The 8659-nt window shown below is 45.1% G+C and overlaps 1 protein-coding gene across 1 annotated transcript; it reads left to right on the top strand.

Moving 5' to 3' along the window:
* The first annotated feature begins 255 nt into the window (after positions 1 to 255).
* HES5 (hes family bHLH transcription factor 5) lies at positions 256 to 2248 on the top strand. Its single transcript, XM_036396303.1, has 3 exons — positions 256 to 341; positions 628 to 811; positions 1183 to 2248. Exons 1-3 carry the CDS (start codon positions 276 to 278, stop codon positions 1446 to 1448), a joined length of 516 nt encoding a protein of 171 aa, XP_036252196.1. The 5' UTR covers positions 256 to 275; the 3' UTR covers positions 1449 to 2248.
* The last annotated feature ends 6411 nt before the right edge of the window (positions 2249 to 8659 follow it).

Here is an 8659-nt window from a genome sequence, read left to right as displayed (position 1 = left end):
TCCCAGCCCCACACTCCACCAGCAGCGTGGGCAGAAGGTTATTCTCCCCGGGGCATTGGCAATCAATGTACCACGCACTAATGGATGCTTCCTCTATTGTCCCTCCGCGGGGCTGGATTGGCTGCGGGGCTGTGGGAAACACCGGCCGTCCCCACACTCACGTATCTGCCCCGGCTCCCTGGGTATAAATAGAGGGATTTGGGAGCTGCCAGAGCATCTCATCACACTCGGCACAGCAGCTGCCTGGGGTCTGTGCCCAGGGCTGAGCGCTAGGAATGGCTCCCAGCAATGCTCTCGTGATCCACATGGAGGAGAAGCTGCTGCCAAAGGAAAAGAATAAAGTAAGTAGAGCCCTGGAGGGGATTGGAAGGGCTGGCCTGCTCCTAGAAAGTAAATATAACATGGGAGAAGAGGGGGAAGTGGTCTGGGAGAGAGCAAATGTGTTAAAGAGAGATAAGGTTAAAGAGAGATAAGGGTGATTGTATAGATTTTTAAAAATTAAAACGAGTGGGGAATGGGTCACACAGCTCTCCTGCTAAAAATAAGCATCTTTGAAGATGGGTGTATGAGAGGGGAAATTGGGTCAGGTCTCACCAAATCCCTGAGGATCTGCTCCCTCTCCCACAGCTGAGGAAGCCGGTGGTGGAGAAAATGCGCCGGGACCGGATTAACAGCAGCATCGAGCAGCTGAAGCTGCTCCTGGAGAAGGAGTTCCAGAGGCACCAGCCCAACTCCAAGCTGGAGAAAGCCGACATCCTGGAAGTGGCTGTCAGCTACCTGAAGCAGCAGAGCCAGCTGCAGGACCAAAAAGGTGAGTGCAGAGCAGGTATTGCACACCTGGACCTGCTCTCTGACACCCCAAGGCAGGCAGGGGACGGAGCACCCCAGCCCCAAGCACGTGAAGGCCACTGCACAAATTGTTGATTTGAACTCTAGCAGGGTTTCCCTCCCTTTCCCCACCTTCCCCCAAAAGTGTGGCCACACCACGGCTGTGCCCAGCACGTGCCAGGCTCAGGAATGCCACTGCTCCCAGGGTCCCTGCTTTCCCAGCCCCACACTCCACCAGCAGCCAGTGTTAGCGTTGGGTCCCTGCCCCATGTTCTGGTCATGTTTTGGTCATGGTTTGGTCATGTTTTGGTCATGGTTTTAACCCGCTGCATTTGCTTTTTCTTTCTCTTTCAGCTTTCATCCACAAGAGCCCAGAGCAGGACTTTAACAGCGGGTACCTGCGGTGCCTCAGGGAAGCCATGCACTTTCTGTCCTACTACGAGCCCAAGAAGGAGACCCAGGTGCAGCTGATCAAGCACTTCTGCAAGGCTCAGCTGGCTGCAGATGCCTCCTACTCTGCAGCTCTGCCTGGCTCCCCCCTGTCTCCCTGTGTGCTCCCCAGAAAACAGCCTGCCCAGAAGAGCCTGGCTGCTGCTCCCACCATCTGGAGACCCTGGTAGAGCTGCTGAACTTTATTCCCACGGTTTTTTTGGCTCCAAAAAAAAAAAAAACTAGAGGGACCTGTGGTTTATTAGTTCCTCTTTGAAGTAGGAAACGTTGCTTTCCAAAGGTGGGAGGAAGGGGTGGTTATTGGTTTTTTTTTTCTGTCAGCAGAAATGAGGGTCGCTGGGTGGTTTCCCTTCATAGTGAAGGATTCTGGGTGTATCTTGCAGCAGGTTTGTTGCTTCTATTGGTGGCTCCTGGCCAAAGACAGGACCAAGTTCTGTGGTGATTTAGAGAGCAGGGTTCCATCACAGGCTGCTGAGCCTGTGGCTGTCACTGGAAATCTTTCTGCTGACTGCCTGGGTCACAGTTCAAGTGCTCCATTGTCTCTAGATAATGTATTGACCTTCCTCAAGAAGGAGCCCTTCGGAGGATGTATTTTGTATCATAAAGAGAGGATTGAGCCTTTCCCTTTTGAGTGAAAGGTGTCATTAAGAAATGCTGATTCTTCTGAAGCTCCTCTGCTATTTTTAGTATCCTTCTTACAGAAAGTTGTGATGATCACAGAGAGCTCTGGGGACAATTCTCTTCGTGTCACTTTGTGCTGCTCTCATTTGAGGGATAATTGGTGCCTTTTGTAAAGGAAATACCTTAAGGAAAAGGGGGAGGAAGGGAGGCAATAAGTACTTTATAATCATTCACTGAGCACGCCAAGGAGCTTAAAAAGCTTTTATAAAGTTGTGATGTATTCATCCTGTGTGATGTTAAACTTGCATGTCTCGCTGTACAGTACAATAAAAATGGTTTTAGTCATTAATGCTTTGCTTTGGGATGATTAAAAGGGCTGGCACTGCTGGAGTGGGTGCCTGCAGCCTCTCCTGTGGTGGGGAAGCCATCAGGAGGTGTCAGTTCTGAGCCCTTCACTCCAATACATGAATTACATCTGGGAAATCCCTTTGGCAGAGCTGATCTCAGATCCTGTGAGGAAGCAACCTCTGGAAAAATTATCAAAAATCGAAATGGAGGTGAAATTGAAGTGAGGCGCTGAGAAGTGGCAACGTTTCAGATTTAACAGTGACCTATTCTGCCTCCAACAAATCACTCATTCCACAGCCACTTCATTTCCCCCACTAATTTTTCCACCAAGCTGAGAGCAGCCTTGTGCTTTCTGCCTGTGCAAATTTCCCAATAACTTCCAAAGGGTTTGGCACCTGCCTCAGCTTGGGGACCTTTGAAACCGCCTGCAATGAGGTGAACTAATTTTGCTGCTTTAATTTTATGACATAAATTCTGTTAGGCTTCTTTTCCAGAAGTGAAATTAGCCCACATATGGCTAAAAGTATAATTAGATAGGAGAGACTGAGGAAGCATTTCCTCTCCTAAGTTATTTCCTTTTATTTTACCTTCTCTTCTAAATAAATCTGCACAAATATTCATTTCACAAAACTATTCCCTAATCACAGCAATTCAGTGGTTTGGGTTTATGACAGGGGACACTCTCCTTCTTCCAGAGATACAGGAACAGCACAAAACACATTTGGACAAAAATCCAACTTTCCTCAGACTCCCTGGGAGAGGTGCCCTTGAAAAGCTGCATTTCAAGCACTCAGGGTTTGCTCCCTGACGAAAGGAAACACTGAATACCTGATCTTGTCAAAAGCAACCTGAGATCTGCTCAGCTGACAGATCAAACTGCAGCCAGCACTGAACCTGCCCAGTCCTTGCTGGGTTTGTGGTGAAATCCTCTGTTAACCACACAGAAAAGCCCCAAAAACCAAACAGGGATGTGCTGCTCTGCCTCATTTTGGGCATTGTGGATCATTTTGGTTTTGTTAGGAGAATTAATCCACAAACACCAGAGGTTTATGTCCAAAAAGGAGACAGAGGAGCCTCAGCCTTTATTCAAATAAAGCCAAAGAGGACTCCTCTGTCTCCTTTTTGGACATAAACCTCTGGTGTTTGTGGATTAATTTTCCTAACGGTTTTATTTCTGCACAGGCTGGTTGAATGCTCTTCAAGGTGGGGGGTTTGATGCAGGTCTCTACCAGTGCTCCAGATTTATTCTTCCTAATGAACTGCTAAATAATTCACAAGAGATATTTTTGGGTTTTATGGTTGCTTAGCGAGCTTGAAGAAGTCACTTCAACCTCTCCGCACTCAACTTGTCCTTGCCAATTAGCACAGGCTTCTGCATCCCAGCACAACTCCAGCTGTTGTCCATGCCTGGGGGGGTTTTAAATCAGGCCTAATGAGGGCAGTTTGGGGGAGTTCAGGCTCAGCTGGAGTGCCGTGTGCCCCAAAGGCCAGCCCAGCCTGATGGGCACTGCTGGAACCACAGCCACGCGTGGCACCGGCCGGGCTGCTGCTCTTCTGGGCATGGGGTTCCACCCAAGGGAGCGGGTGTGAGGGTCTCAGCTTGGCAGCACCTCTGAAGGTGGGGTAAAAAATGAGTGTGAGGGAGAGGAACAGTGGATTTCTCCTCCCTGGGCAGTGGGAAGGGACCAAACCCCACAGGAAAAAAGCTGGGTTTTTTTTTCCTTCTGCTTTCCATTGTTAGGAAAATTAATCCACAAACACCAGAGGTTTATGTCCAAAAAGGAGACAGAGGAGCCCTGTAACTTTATTCCAATAAAGGGAGAGACCATGGGGCATTCCCCTGGGATCTCTCCAATTTTTGGAGGATGCAGCCTCCTTTTTATCCCCATTTCCCAGCCACATTTCCCTTCTCTCTGTCCCCATTTCTGAGGTACCTGACAGGTTCAGACTTCCTGATACACCTGATACCAAAGATTTCCCTGTAATATACAACCCTCCCTTTTCATTTTTAATTCTTATGGAATTTGGGGCTTTTCCCCCATTCTGAGGTACTTGAGAGGTTCAGACCTCCCAAAACACCTGATACCAAAGATTTCCCTGTAATATACAACCCTCCCTTTTCATTTTTAATTCTTATGGAATTTAGGGGTTTTTCCCCATTTCTGAGGTACTTGAGAGGTTCAGACTTCCTGATACCAAAGATTCCCCTCTAATGTACGACCCTCCCTTTTCATTTTTAATTCTTACTGAATTTAGGGGTTTTTCTTCCCCATTGTTTCTTTCATCTCTCAATGTCTAATTTCGTTTATCAGCAAACCTAAGGTTTATTTGTAAAAACAAATATCTCTTTCCCATTCATCAACCAGTGGAATCCTCCCCATTGTTTCTTTTATCTCCCCCAGTGCAGGTTTTATCCACCAGCAGACCCACAGCTGGTTTGGAAGGACAAATCCACCATTCCTCTCACCATCAAGCCCAGCCTTGCCCCTCTGGGCTTTAATTTACCAATTACCCCGGAGCTAAAAGCCAGACCTCCAGCCTGCCCAGCCCCTGCCCAGCAAAGGTTATGTTTACAATTTATTAATTATTATCACTTCTCATAATTGAACTCAAAGCTTCTTAGGGCTCCTCCTGCCCCTGGGGTGACTCTCCCCTGCTCCCAACACATTCCCACCCTTAGGGAAAATGTTGTTTATTATGCTGATCCCACAGCTCAGGAATACTCTCCTGACAAAGCCCCTATTAACCTCAGAGTGTGGGCCTGAGTTTCTCCGAGTTTCCCACACTTTCTTCCCTATTTAGGGCATTCAGAGGCCCACAAAGGAAGCGTGCCTCACAACAGCCCACATTAGTGACGCTTTTTTGGCTCCTCATTGTGAGGAGCAGCAATTCCTGTCCCGATGGACCATCTGGAGAGCTATTTTTCCCAAGGAGCACATTGATCGATCAGTATTATGCCAAGGCCCTTTTAAAACTTGGGAACGTTATGCTCTTTGACACTAAATAGGTGTCTCAAGAGGTGTTGTCAGAAAGATTTTCAAACCATTTAAGGGAAGAAAAAAAAAAAAAAAACATTAAAAATCATAATTATTTCTTTAAAAACGCCATCAGTGGCATCTGGGAGACAGGCTGGCATGGATGTAGGAAATGGTCTAAAATGAAAATGCTCTAAAATTGGTGTGAGCCATCGAGTTGTGCGCTGGTAGCACAGCCACAGAGGTACAGGGCGCTGCTTTTTAAACCTGTGTGACACAGACAAGGAAATTCTGGGCTTGACAAGGAAATCCTGAGCTTCCAAGCTCTTTGCTGGTAGTCCAGCCTCCTCCAGACCTGTTGCTCCATTGCAGCACACTCAGCTCCCCTTGTTAGGAAAATTGATCCACAAACACCAGAGGTTTATGTCCAAAAAAGAGACAGAGGAGCCCTTGTACTTTATTTGAGTAAAGGAAAAGGCCATGGGCATTCCCCTGGGGTCTCTCCAATTTTTGGAGGATGTAGCCTCCTTTTTATCCCAATTTCCCAGCCAGATTTCCCTTCTCTCTCTCCCCATTTCTGAGGTACTTGAGAGGTTCAGACTTCCTGATAAACCTGACCCCAAAGATTTCTCTCTAATGTACAACTCTCCCTTTTAATTTTTAATTCTTATGGAATTTAGGGGGTTTTTCTTCCCCATGGTTTCTTTCATCTCTCAATGTCTAATTTCATTTATCAGCCCATTCTACTGATTGATGAATGGAAAAAGAGATATTTGCTTTTACAAATAAACTTTAGGTTTGCTGATAAATGAAATTAGACATTGAAAGATGAAAGAAACCATGGGGAAGACAAAACCTCTAAATTCTGTAAGAATTAAAAATGAAAAGGGAGGGTTGTACATTAGAGGGAAATCTCTGGACTCAGGTGTTTTGGGAAGTCTGAACCTCTCGAGTACCTCAGAAATGGGGGAAAAAACCCTAAATTCCATAAGAATTAAAAATTAAAAGGGAGGATTGTACATTAGAGGGAATCTTTGGTATCAGGTGTATCAGGAAGTCTGAACCTCTCAAGTACCTCAGAAATGGGGAAAGATAGAGGGAAATTGGATAAAAAAGGGAGGCTGCATCCTCCAAAAATGGGAGAGACCCCAGGGGAATGCCCCATGGCCTCTCCCTTTATTGGAATAAAGTAAAAAGGGACTCCTCTGTCTCCTTTTTGGACATAAACCTCTGGTATTTGTGGGTTAATTTTCCTAACACTGGGGCTGTTCCTCAGCTCACAGCAATCCCACAGGTTCCCCTCTGGAACCAAAGATGCCCCTGCTGGTAAACCATCTCCAGACCACATTCCAAAGCAATCAGATATTTAGTGTTCCCGTTCTTTTCTGAGGCTTCTCAGGAGAGGAAGTGCTAGTGAAGGGATTTAACAGAAAATAGAATGGAATTTTCAGAAAATAGAATTAGAAATCTTCTGAAAATATCGCCGAACTTTCAGAAAATACCACGGAAAATACAGAAAAACGCAGGAATCCGGGGGGTTTGGGGGCAGAGGGCTGTTGTGTGCCCGGCTCACCATTCCCATCAGATGGAGGGAGCTGCCAGGGTTTCCCATTTTGCCCTTCAACAATAGAAGTGTGCCTGGGAGGGTCCCGGGGAGAGCGGCGCCATCTGCCCGGCCCTTGCAGGAAGGGATCAGCCTTTAATCACCCCGAGCTGGTTGAGCCCTTTGGAGGCCGGGGCATTGTGCTGGGGACGGCGTGGCATCCTTTAAACCCGCTCATTTCATATTTCCAGGGCTGGAAATTGGGTCAGAGCTTCCCTCCCCATCTCCCCGTGGCCGCCTCCAGCATCCTCCTTCCTTCCCATCCCCTCCATCCCAGGAGGGATCCAGAAAATCCCGTGCTTCACTTCCCTCTGCAGGAACAGCACAAGCACATTGAACACGGATTGAACTTTTAACTTTTAACTTTTAACTTTTGAGAGGAATGGAGAATTCGTCTTTCCAAACAAGCTGTGGGGCTGCTGGTGGATAAAACCAGCACTGGGGGAGAGAAAAGAAGCAATGGGGAGGATCCCGCTGATTGATGAATGGGAAAAAGATATTTGTTTTTACAAATGAACCTTGGGTTTGCTGATAAATGAAATTAGACATTGAGAGGTGAAAGAAACCATGGGGAAGAAAAACCCTGAATCCCATAAGAATTAAAAATGAAAAGGGAGGGTTGTACATTAGAGGGAATCTTTGGGATCAGGTGTTCTGGGAAGTCTGAACCTCTCAAGTACATCAGAAATGGGAAAAAAACCCTGAATTCCATAAGAATTAAAAATTAAAAGGGAGGGTTGTACATTAGAGGGAATCTTTGGTATCAGGTGTATCAGGAAGTCTGAACCTCTCAAGTACCTCAGAAATGGGGAAAGAGAGAAGGGAAATGCAGCCAGGAAACTGGGATAAAAAGGAGGTTGCATCCTCCAAAAATTGTAGAGACCCCAGGGGAATGCCCCATGGCCTCTGCCTTTATTGAATAAATTCAAAGGGCTTCTCTGTCTCCTTTTTGGACATAAACCTCTGGTGTTTGTGGATCAATTTTCCTAACACCTTTACTTTTTTTGATTTAACTTTTTTTTGACTTAGAGATGAGGTAACTGCGTGGTGTTTTAAAAATTTTTATTCAATTTTTATTCTTATGAGAAGGGTGAAATACTACAGATATTATTTTCTTAATTTATAAAATTTTCTTAATTTATAAAATTGTAATAATAATTTGTTATAATATTAGAAGTTAGATATTTTTATTTACAATTCATTATAGGTGTTTCTTGGCCTACCAGCTTCAACCACACCATACTATAAACACCTTAAAATGAATCATCTAAAATTACCCCTCATAAGTCCTACTACAATACATCTTTCATAATTCTATTTCTCTAAAGTATCTAATCTTATTTACAAAACCAACCTTTAAAACTTACTTCTAATTCAATTTCTCTCCCAACAATGTCTATCCTATTCTGTAGTATTTCTAAGTCAATATTTCTTATCTCAAAATTTACATACAAATACAAGCTGTATAAACCTTCTATCAAATTTTAAGAATTTTCTACAAATCCATTCCCACACCTGCAGCAGGGATAGCCCCAGCTCCAAGGAATACTGCAGATTACTGCAGGAATGCTGCAGATTACAAGCTGACAAAATAATTCAGCTGATTTCGAATGAGACTCATGGTCTGTGTTAAGTCATAGTTTATGACAACCATCAAGAATTAAAATTGGTGTACCCTAAGTGATCCATCTAAATATAAATTGTCTTTGGGCTGGGAAGGGAATACACCTGGCTTGTGAAAATTGTGGAAAAGGCATTAAAATCTTCAGGTTAATAATTAAAAGGATCACCTTTAGCAGAATTATATCCTTTTATTCACCAGCCCTCTGTGCGA

The sequence above is a fragment of the Molothrus ater genome, chromosome 23 (genome assembly GCF_012460135.2).
Source record: "Molothrus ater isolate BHLD 08-10-18 breed brown headed cowbird chromosome 23, BPBGC_Mater_1.1, whole genome shotgun sequence".
Lineage (NCBI taxonomy): Eukaryota > Metazoa > Chordata > Aves > Passeriformes > Icteridae > Molothrus > Molothrus ater.
This window is presented reverse-complemented; position numbering and strand designations above follow the sequence as displayed.